This window comes from Gouania willdenowi, chromosome 22 (genome assembly GCF_900634775.1).
Source record: "Gouania willdenowi chromosome 22, fGouWil2.1, whole genome shotgun sequence".
Classification (NCBI taxonomy): Eukaryota; Metazoa; Chordata; class Actinopteri; order Blenniiformes; family Gobiesocidae; genus Gouania; species Gouania willdenowi.
This window is the reverse complement of record NC_041065.1, coordinates 21,001,784-21,017,953: the sequence shown is the minus strand read 5'-3', so window position 1 is coordinate 21,017,953 and position 16,170 is coordinate 21,001,784. Positions and strand designations below refer to the sequence as shown.

Here is a 16,170-nt window from a genome sequence, read left to right as displayed (position 1 = left end):
TTGTTTCTTTAAACAAATGGAGGATTTTAGGTGTAAACATATGTTTGATTTGTTGCAACTTTTCAGGACAGACCATTTCAACATGCAGACATGTGTGCGGGTCTGTGTGGGTTTGTTTTGGCGAGGATGCGTCCGCAGGATACAAAGCAAGCCAAGCTGCAGTTTCAGTTCATCATCCAGGCAGTGGAGCAGGTGGAACAGCTGGGAGAACTTGAGCCCTTTGGCTCCACAGGACAACACTCGCATCCTTATCACAGGTACATTTTAAAAGGTTTTCTCAGCACACTGTGGTCACATCAGTCCTGTAGATCAAATTTGAAAGCATGCAAACAATGCTGTCTTTTTCAACCTACAATGACCATAATTAAATATAAAACATCACATGTTGGTAGATAAGCATTACATCTTACTCACTGTGGCATCAATGCAATAATCATATTATTATACTCAAAGAAGCAAGATATACTTAGAGATGTTTTCACTACACAACTTGCAACTGTTTTCAGTCATTACAATAGAGGCTGCACAAACAGTACCAGGGATACAAAGGGGCCTCTGAGGGGCTATAGAGAGAATAATGGCCTATTGTCACTCATTGTGCACAGAAAGCTAAAAGTATTTCTACAATTCTACAATTCCACAATTTCATTTAGCAGACGCTTTTGTTCAAAGTGATGCACAAAACAAGCAAGAATTTAGGCTGAAGAGAAAACCCTTAGTAAGTGCAACAAGTGCTTCAAGTTGAATTAGCCACAGGTGATGCCATCTAGTACTAGAAGTGCCTTGATTTAAAAAAGAAAAGAAAAGATTTTTACAATTCACCAACAGCAACAACAATGTCATTCATCATTCAACAACACTCAAAATATTCACTAAGAGTTGGGTCTTTGACCATCTTACTCATTCTAGCCCTAAGGACAAAGAGGAGAATTGTCAGATGGAGTGCCTAATAGTTCCCTGAACAGTTGAGTCTTCAGACATCTCTTAAAAGTATAACGGGATTCTGCGGATCGAATGGAGTAGGGTAATTCATTCCACCATTTGGGAAGAAAGGATGAGAAGAGTCTTGCTAGGGATTTAAAGCCGTGCTGGGTTGGGAACACAACAGCACAACCTAATACATGGAATAAAAGAGCAGTTTTCCTAACTAATGTATGTGTGAGCTGTGTGTGTGCAGGTGGTCTCGGGCAGCTCGGCATTGGACTTGCACAGATACTGAGGTAAGTCATTGTAGAAACTTGACCTTTTCATCAAAATGGTCAAATTATCATGATGTATTTTCTGTTATTCAGAGAACAGTATGGGTCAGAGAATGTGATTTTGTCAGACATCAAAAAGCCGCCAAGCCACGTTTTGAACAGAGGTACGATTTGAGCAGTGAACAGCTTCTCCCGCACAATTTATCCCATCTCCAATTCATTCTATGTCTCTTTAGGCCCATTCGTCTACGCTGACATTCTCGACTACAAACACCTTCGAGAACTTGTTGTAAACAATCGCATCACTTGGCTGGTCCACTACAGCGCTCTGCTCAGTGCTGTGGGTGAGGCTAATGTGGCTTTAGCACGAAAGATCAACATTACAGGTCAGCTCAAATATATAAAAAAAACAGATGAAGTCTTTTAGACTTGATCCAACCTCATCTTATCTTCTGCCTTTCCAGGACTGCATAACGTGCTGGACTTGGCTCTGGAGAATTCCCTGCGTATCTTTGTGCCCAGCACCATTGGAGCTTTTGGTCCATCTTCCCCACGTGACCCAGCCCCTGATCTCTGTGTCCAAAGACCTCGTACTATCTATGGCGTGTCTAAAGTGCATTGTGAATTAATGGGAGAGGTAAACTGTTGATGATTTGTTGAAATTATGAAGAAATGCTGGGGACAATATCTTACATTTTTTAAACCGTCCCGTGGGTGTTAATATTGTGGCTTCCACTGAAACACCCATATACTGCTGAAATGTAATGTTTTGAGAAACACCAAAAACAAACCAGCAGAAAAATGTTACTGTCTTCTAGCAATTAATTAAAAACACTTTTTAAATAAATGTTTACACTTCAGCACCGTCTTGTTAATTTTCGGGATTCCCAATCCCACAATGCAATGCGCAAAACTTTTTCAAAGTTCAAGTCACACAAAAGTCAAAATTTGTTTGTGAATATATTATTTTGTTTTTTTGAAGAAATACAGTTTATTTATTCATTGATATGTCTATCTGTGCTATAAAAATGTTAGTTATTGTCCCCAGAAGCTTTACGTTAATTCAATTCAACTTTATTTATATAGCGCAAATCACAACAAAAGTCATCTCATAGCGCTTTCAAAATATAAAAGAAAATTCGTAATAAGAAGGAAAAAACCCAACAAAATCCACATAAACAAGCATTTAGTGACAGTGGGAAGAAAAAAACTCCTTTTAAACAGGAAGAAATCTCCAGCAGAACCAGGTTCAGAGGTGGCAGCAATCTGCTTCGACTGGTTGGGGTTAGTGGAGAGGAGGAGGAGGAGAAAAGAACAGGATGGATAGATAGAACATCAAAGTGTACCAGACTAGTTGAGCTGTGAACCACAGATCAGGAACTGCCAGCTCCAGCTTAACGACACCTGAAACAGAAAAGAGAGAGAAGGGCGAGGAGAAGGCACAGACTGCAGAAAAACATGATACAGTATTAGCAGGTCTACCTGCATGGTTTAGGGCTTTGTTCCTAGCGGTTAGGTTAACCCTTGTTAGAAAGGCGACTAAGCTCTTCCCGTAGATTGGTAAGATAGCTACCTTTTAACTATTTATAGTATTTCGTTAGCATCTTATTTTGTTTTCCTAATGCAGTGTAATGTGTATTCAATTTCTTCAGTATGAATAATTCATCAGTTGAGTTCTCCTTTTATAGTATCTGCATTATAAGTACGGCTTGGACTTCCGCTGCCTACGTTACCCTGGTGTGATATCAGTCAACACTCCTCCTGGTGGGGGAACAACAGGTAAAGATTCTGTGCGTTTTATCATTTTAAGCAAACCCACCATGTTCAGGCATTAACTTAACACTTGTCACCCCTTCACAGACTATGCAGTTCAAATTTTCCATGATGCTCTCAGCACTGGCCACCATGAGTGTTACCTGCGAAAGGAAACGCGTCTTCCCATGATGCATATCTCTGACTGCCACCGAGCCACAGTGGAGTTCATGCAGGCTCCACAGTGCCAGCTGTCTCTGCGTACCTACAACATAGCTGCCATGAGCTTCACACCAGAGGAGGTTGCTCAAGAGATCCGCAAACACCTTCCTCACCTGAAGGTCACCTACAATCCTGATTCTGTCCGTCAAACTATTGGTAAGCATAAGGAGAGCTGTGAATCTTTGAAGAATTAGCATGGAAATGAACTAAGATCATAAGTAGGCTACGGTTCCTGGGAATTACTTTGAATTTAATGATGAGTAGAAAAAAACCTCTGCCTCAAAGAAGATTGTAGAACTGTACACTCCTTTACAGAGTCATTTCCAGCAATATGTGGGTGTTATATCTCATAATACCTGTTTGCTGATGTCACACACTGCACAACTTTAGAGTCCAAATATTTCAACTTAAGTACACCTCAAACACACTAGCAACGGTTTGTTTTATTCCTATAACTGCCATTTATTTCCAATCATATTTGGTATGTGTAGCCTCTAGGTTAAGTGTACCTTTAGGGAACTCCTAAAGTTTCACCTTACTTCCCACTGTAAGCTGGGTATTCTTATATACAGTATTGTACTTACAGAGATGCTGGGGTTGCACTTTTAGGTTCAGTCAGAACTTTTACATCAATTTTAGACATTTTGTTGTGCGTCAACAGTTTTTCATGAAATTCATGTTAATGTGACTTCAGGGTCGTATAGTTGTTTCCTAGAGATTATAGATTTAGCTTTTGCTGATTTTTTCCAACGCTAAATTTCAGATTTCCGATATTAACCGATAGTGATATATATACATAGACTCCTCCCCGACCTACGTTTAGGTCACGTAAAATGTATATTCATTGAATTAACAGGTTAATTGTACTTTCAGAGTCATATGTCTCAAACAACAGCATATATCGGTTTTTCCAAATCTGTGACAAACTGACACTGATGTAGAACGATATTACATTTTATGGCTAAAATTGTCAAATAATATCAATATTATTGTCCATCTCTAGTTTTTTCAAAGTTTTGTAAAAAAAATCCAATAGTGTATTAATATAAAGTGGTCCCCTTTTGTGTTGCTGTGTAGCAGATAGTTGGCCTGTGAGATTTGATGACTCCAATGCCAGGAGGGACTGGGGCTGGGAACCGGCCTTCGGACTGCAGGAGCTGGTGTCGGACATGCTGCAATCTATTCGCAACAAGAGGGCCACTGACGGACTTTCCATCAGCTAGCAGGAACCACTCTCCAGAGACTGATTACTTTCTGAACAATTTGTTTTCTTTAACCTGCTTTAATCACATTACCCTTTTTCACACAGTGGCAGCAGGTTTTATGTGTTAGCTTTCTGTTATTTATTTCCCCATTTGTTAGCATTCAGTATCACTAAAGAAACATGTATAAACTTTCATAATTTAAATTAACTATTGCTGTTCCTATGGCATGATCCTATATACCTGTATACACGTTTGCAATTGCCTCAATAGAAAATTTTTAAATAAAATATAAATGGACTGAAGTTTACCATCCTTTGCTTTGGTGTCTTTCCTTTCCTGTGGCATGTGAGAGATCGATTAATATTAATAACCAGTTAAAACCATGTTTATTTTAGACAACCAATGAAATAACGTTGTGTATTTTAATCACACCTTGAATAATACAAATTGTAAATACCCAAACAGGTTTAATTTTCTTTTTGATATTTATAATTAATTGGTAATAACTGTGTGTGAAGCGTTCATCATTTATTCTATTATATCCTGATAAGGGTTGAAACTTTCTAAACTGTTTATCTGATTAAGAGTAGGAAAAATAAGAAATAAATTATTTTTTGTTGTCAATATTTTATTTTGAATTTAAAAATGTGCTAATTTCTTATTATCTTTTTTACACATCGCTGCAAGCTGTAATGCGAGTTTTATCACATGCTGCAATTAACACTTTTTTTGTGCTGTGTACATGACGAACTTTTTTAATCTTGACTTCAGTTTTCAAGGCTATTTATTTATTTATTTTATTTTATTTTTTTATTATTATTATTTTAATTTATCTACCTATTACGTTATTAAACCGCTAGGGTGCAGTAAATTGCTCTTACGCATTTGGTTTTTTCGAACAATAGGAAATTACATCACTTCCGCTACAGTACTGCTTTTGTCCTGTGCTGGCGCAGTCTACTAAGATCTGCTCGTGCTCACCTCTTTCGAGTTTCACCGGAGCCGATCACGTCTGTCCACACTACAACGCTGTGACAACCGATTTACACCGATAATGGACGCGGGATTCTTCCGCGTAAGACCCCCTAAAGCTTTCATTACCGTCGTTAAGTCAACGTGGGCTGAGCTTTTGATGTTTAATCTGAAATTGCTGATGAAAAAAAGGCTGAAAAGCATACGGTCTTTAGCGGGCACCGTCTATCAACTGAAAACGGACAATTCAGGGTTTCACAGTATGTCCTTTTTGAACTGGGCCAGTAAGGAAAATACATAATTCAGGTTTTTAAATGTCATACACCTTATTTCAATCATCTAAATACTACCAAACTAGTTTCAAGGCGTAACATTTCTGTCCACTAGCTGATGGATTTTCGGGAAGTAGACGAGTGAACTTAGCTTGTGCTAACCTGTTAGCTCTGGGTAAAGATGGCGCCCGGGTGGAGCGTCGTCTCTGACCAGCTCGGTCAAACTAACGCTTGCCAACGATATATTTTTAGTTTTATCTTGAACATTCTAAACAATAAACCTGATTTTACAATGGTAATTAAATGTGTAAGTGTATGTGCATACAGAAAAATATCCAGCCAGAAGCTAAATTAATCGGTGTTAGGCTGTTTGATGTTTGTCGGTCCCTAGCGTGCTTTTTGATAACTTGACAAACCTGTCTTTGATCAGACCTGCGTTACTTCCATGCACATTTTAGCTACAGTTCTTTGATCACTTCTGATTCAAAGAATTCCTTGTAATTGGACCCCTTTAAGGTCTATATTAAGATTTCTACTTTAGATGGTGTCTGTTCTAATATGTAAAAGTCTAGACAAATGTCAGTCTATATTTTGAATTAAATGTTTACACACAGAGCGTTAAAACCCTGAATAAGATATAAATGGTATTTCTTTTTATACAGCTACTGAATGCAAGTAATGAAATTATGTGTTTGTGTAGTTTTGTGTTTTTTTTTTTACAAAGCCAGCTAAAAGTGTGTATAATTCCTATAGGGGACAAGTGCGGAACAAGACAACCGATTCAGCAACAAGCACAAAAAACTGCTGAAGCAGCTGAAGTTTGCAGAATGTCTGGACAAGAAGGTAAATAATTTCCATCTTTGACACTATTATCCCCTTCCTGTTTACCAGCTTATCTAGTTGAACGCTACAGTCCAATGAACTAGGAAATCCGGTCTATCACGCTGTTATTTCAGTTTATTTTCAAAGTCTGGTAAAGTTGTCAACAGCAAGACAGGATTTGGGAATAATACATTTTATTCATAAGCGCTTTTTAAAACCTCAGACACTTTACAGCTGTCAAAACAATTACACACAAGTCAAAAAGAAACAAACAAAAACAAAGGTAAACACAGAAAATACATAACAATCATAAGTTAAAAGCTTGTTTTAAAAACGTTAATATTAATAATAAAGTACAATTGGTTGTCATCGTGCCATCTTACATGCGTGTTGTCAAGAGAAGTTCACCCTCTGAGCAGCTTGTTGTCTTATTTCTGTGAAAAAAGGGATTGAGTGGCAAATGGATGCAGCGGGTCAGGGAAAGAACTGGGCGTGGGAGGGAGAGAGACATCAAGACTAAATTATCAGGCTAACCGACTACAACTTTTTAAAAAGTAGAGAAATTGCTTGTGTTTGTGGTATTTCTTAAAACTAGTACAGTGCCCTTCGGAAGTCTGTATTCATATAGTGGGAGCTTAAGTAGAGTTGTCAATTATGGCCAAATGACTGTGTTTAAAGGTTGGATGTCCAAAGAGGTGTGCATACTCAGTAGTGCTATAAAGGGCTATATTTGCAGGTGCAAAGTAAAATAGCGTGTGCGATTCCCCTGGTTTAATCATGAGACATGCACATTATTTGTTTATTTTCTTTACTCATTTTTATGTTTGACGTTTGGTATTTCTGTAATGTAAAAAATTTTTGGAGTCATTTTGTGTATTTTTGCAGATTTTTTTGTGCATTTCTGTTGTCATTTTGTGTATTTTTTTTGTATAATTATTTAGTTTTGGTTGTTTTTTTTGACTCATTTTCATATTTTTGTTGTTGTTTGGTGTATTTTACTGTAATATATATTTTTTGAGCCATATTGTGTGTTTTTGGAGCCTTTGTGTATATTTACACTGATTTTGTTGGTTTTTGTTGTCATTTTGTGTGTTTCTGGAGTAATTTTGTATATTTTTGTGCATTTTCGTTGTCATTTTGTGTACTTTTTGTATAAATATTTAGTTTTTATTTTTTTTTACTCATTTAGTATATTTTTATTAGAAATACCATGTATGTGTGTCTTTCTGTAGCGCTACACACGTCCATTTGCCCTCTTGTTACTTGTGTGTGTGTGTGTGTCTCAGTGTTTGTCTTTCTTTCTATAGTGCCACACGTGTGGGAGAGGTGAAGAGGAAAGTTATGAGTGGAATTTTAGAGCATTTGCCTTCTTGTTACTTATGCCTCATCACTATTAACTCATAATACAGGCTAAAATGCATGACCGTGTAGGCTCCGACTCCTCCCCGGCTCATGTGCCCCTCCCCTGCCAACATGAAATGAAAATACACGTTTTGAAACACCAAAAGGGTCCAAAATACTGCGTGCACACAACTTATTTGCAAGCAGTCAAAAAAGTTTCAGGTTGAACAGACACCACATTGGGGAGAAATTCGTTCCACACGCACACATACAGATCTTCCTTGATTTATTAGAGAAATGAAATTATGGCAGTAAAAAGGTTAAGCTCTGTGTCTAATTACTTCAATAGTTAAGTGAGATCATGCGCAACGTTTATCTACTGGATATTTTATTTTGAATTCCACGCAAATTGTTACGTTACCCAACAGCCTATCTTATAATGAAAATAGTTTTTACATTTATGTTGTACATTTGTCAGCAAACTGTTTCAGTTACTGGGTTTGAGTGGCAGTATAGATATTTACTAAGATATCCATCCAACCAGGAGCAGTGTAATAAAAACCACCCTCACTCAATTATTATGCAATCTTACCGTATACTGTTTTTTGCTCCCCAGGTGGACATGACCAAAGTAAACCTAGAAGTCATCAAACCATGGATTACCCAACGAGTGACAGAGATCCTTGGCTTCGAGGACGATGTCGTCATAGAGTTCATTTTTAACCAGCTAGAGGAAAAGGTAATGTCGCAACTTAATTTTGGTTTAGCTTTTTAGGACCTTTCAAGAATTGTAAGGCATTGTTTTGTCATTAAGAAGGGCAAAAAACAAATTACACACTAGACAAGCTGCAATTGAATGGGTAAAGTAAAGCTGATAATCAATGACATGACCATGTTTTGCTGTTATGTAACAAAGTGCCTTGATTCAGCAGTCTTCTAATAATGATGTGATTTATGATTTAAAAGGCCTGAACCAATATGGATGTTATACCTTGCATCAGAAGTATAGCACCAACATCTAATTAGCTCTCTCCTGAGCCCAAAGTCACTGAGCCCAACTCTCCCTTCATGATGCAGTGTGTGGTTTGAGGTGAGTTGTATGCAGGGATCTCCTATGTCATGTTAGTAGGACATACCTGAACAATGCCATGATCATTATCTTTTAGTGTAACGATAGGCAGCATGGATCCCTTTAAATACAGAAGACCTAAACTAGCTTACATCATGCAACTCAGTATTTTCTAAAAAACTTAAATAATAGATATGGTTTCAGTTTGGAAATTTAGCTTTTGTTGCACCTTCTTTGGGTGTAGGCTGCAGTAGATTTAAGAGATTACATTTAGTGTACCAGGTTGACTCTAATGCTAATTTCATGTCTAACCATTGGAGGTCAGAAAAACTGCTCCTGCTCAAAAGAAACTGAAATGTAATATTGGTGAGAAGTTTTTTGATATTTTCCTCTTGCTTAAAAATGTACTGCCGAGACCTACCCGTGTGCTTTATGGTAAGAACTGCATTCAGGCTACTTTTCATTTATGAAAAATATATTTGTATTTAAAAATACAAACTATGGTAATACAATCATTGACTGCTTTACCCTCTAATATTGTAATTTAATCTATTAAGGACCATATTCATTACACTTGCATTATGCATTAATGAAATTTTTTTCATGTGTGTATTCAGCTTGTGATGGGTGGTACATGCCAAAGCTAAGTGTTAATGGCACTGATGCATAATAAAGACTTCTGTAAGGATAACTGATCTTGGTGTCACACAGTAAATGTGTCAGTTGTTGAAAAAAAAAAAACCTCCTTTCTTGTGTCACTGTGTACTCATTATTGCTTGTTCGTCTCTTGCAATTTAGATAAATGATATAACATTAAGCTCAAGGTGGTTGAGTCTCAAGCTGTAGGGAGGCGGAAGCAAGCCAAGGGAGCTCCGTGCCCACTGATCCCACGGGACTCACGGAAGACACCGGAACTGTACTTGCTGTGTTGGGTTTTAATGCACTCTGTATTGTGGCTAATTGTTTACCTGCTGAAGTGTAGACATTGGGGAGACTGGGGAACAGGGGGACATGTAGAGATGTTTTTGGTTCAGGCATAAACAGAGAAATTACAAGTTTGATAAATGGGATATTTTTTGATAAATATTTTTTTTACAGCTGCAGTATTGCATGCAGTCATCACACCATTAGACACGTCTCCCCCAAGAAAACTGATGTTTTTTAATTAAATGACATTCAGTTAGCTTAAATACTGTATCAAAATCAGGTATTTTATTTAATTTTTTAAATTTTGTATGCTGCTGCTGAGTCACATCTTTAGTCACATGCATAGTTTAGTAAAGAGTTAAAGGGAGGAATCCCCATTGTGGGACCCTACCTCCCACCATTGTGTCGTGTTCAGTTCTTTCAACTGTTTCTGTCTTGTGTTTTTCTTCCTCTTGGTGGGTGGGTGTGTGTTGCAGCACCCGGACAGCAAGATGATGCAGATCAACCTGACGGGCTTCCTCAATGGAAAGAATGCCCGCGAGTTTATGAGGGACCTGTGGCCCCTGCTGCTGAGCGCCCAGGAAAACATTGCTGGTATCCCGTCTGCTTTTCTGGAACAGAAGAAGGAGGAGATTAGACAGAGACAGGTGAGCAAGCAAAATTTATTTTTAATAAGTGGTTTAACCGTTTATAGATTCCATTTTTGACTCTTATTATATATATTTTCAAAAATCTAATGTATTTCATAGTCTCATTTTTTAATAGAATCTTATTATTTTGTGTTTGCTTGCAGATTGAACAGGAGAAGATTGCTTCTCTGAAGAAGGTGGATGAAGAAAAGAAAGAAAAAGTGAAAGAAACCAGAGAGAGGAGTCAGTCGAGGAGCCCAAGGAGGTACAGCTCATTCTACTCTGATTACAGTCAAATATCTGTGCTTTTTTCTTTTTTTACATTCTCTGTATCTTTTACACAGACGGAAGACGAGGACGCCGTCACCACGGCGAAAGTCCCCAGTAAAGAGGGACAGGAAAAGTAGTCCTTCCCCCTTGTCAAGACGTAAACCCAGCCCAGTCCCTAGCAGCTCCCCCCCTCCACCCTTAATGCAGCTTCCCACGAAGCCCTTAGAGCAGCCAGTGGAGCCGGACACTACGGCAAAAGATATGCCAGAAGCAGTTGTTGAAGAAGTTTCCTCCACCGGGTAAGTTCAACAGTTACTGTATTCAATTAATGCATTTATCAGAAATGCTTCCATGTTTAGATAATATTTCTTATCTGCTGTGTTTGGTTGTAGTGACACTGTTGTAGAGGTGGTCAAACCAGACTCCAGGACACAAGCCAAAGAGCCTTCCCCAGAGAAACCCCAGAAAAAAGTGGAAAGGCCAAGGTCTCGTGAAAGGGAAAAGGACACCAGGAGAGACAAACCCCATCACCGATCTCGTTCTCATTCTCGTTCACGTAGACGACGATCACGTTCAAGGTGAGTTCTGTTTATAGAACTTTACATAAGGTCTAGTTTCTTTATTTTGGAGAAATGTATGTTAAATATTGAAGCTTCTCGTCTCTTCACTCCTTCCAGGTCGTACTCGCCTCGTAAAAGACAAAGTCCCAGGCGAAGGATGTCTCCTCGCCGCAGGAGCCCCCCTCGACGTGGTCCCCCTGCCTCCAGACACAGGCACAGGCGGTCTCCTGTCCGCAGGTCAGTGAGCAACTAAACTTGTTTTTAAGGACCAAAGTTTTTTTCCTTCTGCCCATCTGTTCAAAAGAAGCTTTTCCAACTGGGTTATTTCCAGCTTGCTCTGACAGCAAGTTTGGGCACACAATTGAAAGTTCTCCAGTCCATCAGAGCGCAAAATCAATAGCACACACACAATCGATATACTGTTAATCAAGGGTCACTACTTCATGTTATTGTGACTTAGGGCACATTTACTGTTGTATTAAATGTAATAGCTCCAAGCTATTTGACATGCTATTCCTCTTTTTTGGAATTTTTGTGAGGAAGAGAGACTCTAGGAAGTAATATTCTAGAAGTGTTAACACATGTAGGTAGCACATCCCCACAAATATCTTAAATCACCATGCTGAAAAAATTAGGTTTAAATGTATTATTCTGTCTCTCCTGCAGGAGGCGCTCTCGCTCTGCTTCGTCCTCTGGCAGTAGCTCTGCTGGCTCCCGCTCACCCAAAAAAGTTGTGAAAAGAACATCCAACACACCACCTCGCAAACCACCTCATCATGGTGACATTTCCATCAGTCCTGCAGGGAGGAATCGACGATCGCCTTCTCCACGTGGCAGGAGAGCAAGAAGCTCTGCTTCCCCGCCCAGGGCGTCTGGTAGGAGCTCCACCCATCTTTAATGGATACTTTTAATTTTAGATTATTCTTTTAGAAACAATTACATTTTAAACAAGTTGTGTTTTTAAATACTTTTTATTAGTTATTTCCTGGTTACTTATAATTTTGAAAGTACAATTGTTCACTTAAATATAACATGCAGGCGTTAGTGAACATAAAAATGTATGTTTTGTTTTTTAGGCTTTAGACCTAAACCAGCAGGAAGAGCTGCTTCTCCACCTCGTACCAAACTTCGACATTCTGAAGGGTCTGAATCAGGTAGGAGTCCTAATAAATGATCTCTAATACTCAGGATGGTGAAGACTGAGACATTTTCTCTAGCTCAGTTACAGCATGTGCAGATGTAAACTAATTTCACAAGATGTTAAATTATAATTGTTCCATCGGTTAGGTTTTGCCTCATTGATTACTCACTTAAAAACTTAAAAGCTACACATGCTGCAAAGTTATACATGTTAAATACTCTGCTTTCAGTCAGTCATGCTGGGGTTAGACCTAAAGTGAGATTGTATGTAGATGAGGAATGTTTCCTGTCAATTCAGTAAGAACAATCAAACAACAATACTCTGCATTTCAGAGGATGACAAACATGACAAAGGGGCAACAGCAGATTCGGTGCAGCAGCGACGTCAGTATCGCAGACAGAATCAACAATCCTCTTCAGGTTAAAACTTTTTATCATTAGCTATAGTTAAGTCTCCCTTACTTAGAATCTCCCCTAATGCACCAACCTCCTGTCATGGCCTTTCAGTCTGTGTAAATGTTAAGCAGTGACCAATGTAAACTATATCATAATATCTTGTGTCTCATTGGCTTTTCAGATTCTGGATCATTTTCTTCAGATGACGAGGGTCCCAAAAGGCCAACAGCTGGACCAGCGGCTCGAAATGGGGAGGTGAAGAGGAGGCGCAGTCGCACTCCTTCTCCTCGGAGGCGGCACAGGGACCCCTCCCCTAGGTCAGATACTCACTTTAAAGTCTTCCAAAGTTTACCCACCAACAGCTCAGTTTTCTATATATTTTAATAGATTTATTCTTCTTTCAGAAAAAGACGTTCTCCATCCCCGGCACGCAGACGTCGCTCCCCCTCTCCACCAAGGCGCCGCAGATCACCCTCACCCCCCAGACGCAGGTACATTTATTATTTAATGGTTATCAACATTTGAAAAATGGAACTGGCGGTTTTTAATTAAAAATGTTTTTCTTTTTTGCACTTTTTCAACAGGTCTCCTTCGCCACTACCTCGTCGTAGATCTCCATCTCCCAGGCGCTATTCTCCTCCCATCCAGCGTCGTTACAGCCCGTCCCCTTTGCCTCCACAGAAGAGGAGGATGTCCACTTCACCTGCAAAGCGTGCCTCACCAATGAGTAAGCGTCGCCCTTCAAGATCACCGAAGCGGAGGAGCTCTCCTGCCCCGCGGAGACGGACTCCTCTGTCCTCCACATCTCCACCAAGACACAGGAGGAGCCCCATGGGGCCCTCTGGCAGGCCGAGCAGGGATGCCCGCTCACCCATAGCCTCACGAAGGCTTTCACCCTCGCCTGCGAATCGAGGTCGCAAAGTCCGAGCTTCCAGTAGTCCAAAGGGACGCTTCAAACCCTCCAGCGCATCTCCGTCTCAACGACTGAGGCAGCAATCTCCTTCACACACTGGCAAACCTTTTCGACGTGTGTCCCGCACCCCAGAGCCTCGCAACAACCAGAGGTAACACGTGAAAACCTTTAATGTGGCACAAAGCTGTAAAATACCATGGTTTTTAACATTTCTTACCTGTATGTGCTTCACAGACCCTCATCAAGCCCCCAGCCTGTGAAGAGAGTGTCCTCCAGGTCCAGATCAGGTTCTCCTCAACCAGCAGCACTGAAACGTCCAGCCCCGACATCTGCCTCCCCTTCACCGACTCGTTCAGGCAGTGGGTCTCCTCCCCCTCCGGCCAAAAAGCCCAGCAGCGGCTCCGGCAATAGATCTCCAAGCAAAGTTGACAATGTAGAGTATTTTTACTTTTTGCAAAGGAACATCAGTTGCTGTTTTTGATGATTTCGGACACAGATTTAAAATGCATGATGTATTGTAAATAAGTAACCTGATATCATCATACTGTAGAACTGTCATCATAAATCAACACAGGCTTAGTAATCCCAGCAACGTTTTTTTAAATAGTATGTAAAGGTTTCATTTATTCAGACAGATGTTCCTGAGGAAATCTACTTTGATCTCCTGAAATTTTGACTGACAACTGCCAGTCTTCGTCAGACATCTGCTCATTACTTTGATGTTACCTTTGAAGTTTCCTTGATCTCCGCGTAGCAATTGCAGCAAGTTTCTGTTTGTCGTTTTGAAGAAATTGTCTGAATAAATAAAGCCATAACATATCATACAACACAGGCGTAGCCCAATGTTGTCACATTTAATAGTTGTTACAGGTGACAAAAGCCTGTTACACATTTTTCTCAAAAAAACGTTCTTGTCTTTAAAGATTTCCGATGTTGAAGGAAGTGGAAAGAAAAAGAAGAAGAAGAAGGAAAAGAAGCATAAGAAAGACAAGAAACACAAAAAACACAAGAAGCACAAGAAAGAGAAGAGCAGTGGAGCTGCCCCTGAGGACGTGCCGGAGAACCCGGCTGTGGAGGAGGACAGTGAATCAAGAAAGGTAAACATATAAATGTAATGATATTTAACATGAATCTTCTGAGTTGTACCGTGTAATCCAACTTAGCAGAAGGCATGTCTGGATTTGTGTTCAGGAGTCAGAAAGTGACGTTGACGACACTCTGGACGATCTGGAAAAGCACCTTAGAGAGAAGGCACTGCGCTCCATGAGGAAGGCCCAGCTGTCTCCATCACAGATGTCCTGAAAGAAAGGACTCCTCTCTTCCCGATGCTTCAATCACTCACTTTTGATGTTTGTCAACAACCTGATTGAGCTTTAGAATGTACAAAATGTTAAATTTTGTCTCGTTATTCTTTTTACTGGTTTGGTACATTCTGAAGCGTGTTTTCTTTTAGGGCTTTCTCTGTTGGTTAGTGCATATCTGAACTGTAAAAAGAAGCTTGTTGATAGTAATATCCTCCTAAATCAAGTTGGGCAGGTTACATCTAATCTTCCAAATTCTACAATGGAGTGTGTTGAGAAATGATTGCATGTGCAGTCGTCGTGCATGAATCACTAACATGACGTTTTGAAGGACACCACCATTTGGTCGCCTGCTGTTACTGTCACCTTTAAATACTGAACGTAATGGAAATACTGTGGGAACTGTTAAAGGTGCTGAAACAAAAGGTACCAAAAAACGTCAAATTCGCTTTTTTCCTAACTTCAGAGTCATCTGGTTTATAAATTTGAAAGATTCAATGTGAAACATGCTTTAATTTTACCAACGCATTGATAAGACGTTTGTATTGAACGCGCTGTACCAACATTATCTCCATGGGACTTGAGTATAATTTGTATTTAGAAACCTTTGCCCCTGTCATCTCCACCTTTCAGAATTAAAACCTTTTTTAGGAATGGTGTGTTTTTAATTTTTTTATACCAGATAAGAAATAATTGTAATCATTGGGTTTAAATTGTATGCTTCTATACTTTAAATGTGGCATATTTTTAACTGCCAGAAATAAGAGGCTCATAACAATCAGTGTAGCGCTTGTACAGCTGGTCATTGGAACTCCAAAGCACATCGATGTGGATAGCTTTCTGACTTAATGCAAAGTTTCCCTTTTTCTCATTTTAAATGACAGGAAATTAAGGAGTCTAGACGCAAGAACATACAAAGTACAGTAAACGTAGTGATTAGTCATACTTGAAATACATTTGCTGTTTACTTTAACTATTCAGAAGGGATTATTACTCGATATGCTTGAGTTAGTTGACATAAATAACCACTTGAGTCCAGTTAGGCTGTTTAAACTATAGCTTTTACATTTAAGTGTGATCTTTTAGGCATAAGTATATTTTATTTGAAGATGTAGTGTAAAACTTTGTCGCTACATCTGAAAACATACAAGTCTATGGACTGGTTAGGAAACCTGTAGAG

The 16,170-nt window shown here is 39.3% G+C and overlaps 2 protein-coding genes across 3 annotated transcripts; both read left to right on the top strand.

Annotated features, from left to right (window-relative positions):
• Positions 1 to 82: 82 nt before the first annotated feature.
• Positions 83 to 4,478, top strand: tdh2 (L-threonine dehydrogenase 2). Its single transcript, XM_028437173.1, has 8 exons — positions 83 to 257; positions 1,178 to 1,220; positions 1,293 to 1,363; positions 1,436 to 1,585; positions 1,664 to 1,836; positions 2,888 to 2,978; positions 3,060 to 3,329; positions 4,251 to 4,478. The coding sequence occupies exons 1-8, from the start codon at positions 83 to 85 to the stop codon at positions 4,394 to 4,396; spliced, it is 1,119 nt and encodes a 372-aa protein (XP_028292974.1). The 3' UTR covers positions 4,397 to 4,478.
• An 833-nt stretch (positions 4,479 to 5,311) lies between these two features.
• srrm1 (serine/arginine repetitive matrix 1) lies at positions 5,312 to 15,644 on the top strand. 2 transcript variants are annotated; one of them, XM_028437717.1, is made up of 17 exons: positions 5,312 to 5,453; positions 6,376 to 6,465; positions 8,402 to 8,524; positions 10,258 to 10,428; positions 10,575 to 10,675; positions 10,755 to 10,979; positions 11,073 to 11,258; positions 11,358 to 11,477; positions 11,907 to 12,115; positions 12,317 to 12,394; positions 12,714 to 12,800; positions 12,958 to 13,093; positions 13,181 to 13,267; positions 13,361 to 13,840; positions 13,924 to 14,122; positions 14,613 to 14,786; positions 14,881 to 15,644. In XM_028437717.1, exons 1-17 carry the CDS (start codon positions 5,433 to 5,435, stop codon positions 14,989 to 14,991), a joined length of 2,598 nt encoding a protein of 865 aa, XP_028293518.1. In that variant the 5' UTR covers positions 5,312 to 5,432; the 3' UTR covers positions 14,992 to 15,644. The 2 variants fall into 2 exon arrangements, with proteins under 2 accessions (XP_028293518.1, XP_028293519.1); XM_028437718.1 differs by lacking the exon at positions 12,714 to 12,800.
• Positions 15,645 to 16,170: the final 526 nt, after the last annotated feature.

Excerpts from the sequence above, each read along its gene's own strand:
- tdh2 (XM_028437173.1), top strand. The coding sequence starts at position 83 with ATGCAGACATGTGTGCGGGTCTGTGTGGGTTTGTTTTGGCGAGGATGC. Across the intron at positions 1,364-1,435 it reads AAGCCACGTTTTGAACAGAG|GCCCATTCGTCTACGCTGAC; the intron begins GTACGATTTGAG and ends ATGTCTCTTTAG. Across the intron at positions 1,586-1,663 it reads ACGAAAGATCAACATTACAG|GACTGCATAACGTGCTGGAC; the intron begins GTCAGCTCAAAT and ends CTGCCTTTCCAG.
- srrm1 (XM_028437717.1), top strand. The coding sequence starts at position 5,433 with ATGGACGCGGGATTCTTCCGC. Across the intron at positions 11,259-11,357 it reads AGACGACGATCACGTTCAAG|GTCGTACTCGCCTCGTAAAA; the intron begins GTGAGTTCTGTT and ends CACTCCTTCCAG. Across the intron at positions 13,268-13,360 it reads CCCTCACCCCCCAGACGCAG|GTCTCCTTCGCCACTACCTC; the intron begins GTACATTTATTA and ends CTTTTTCAACAG.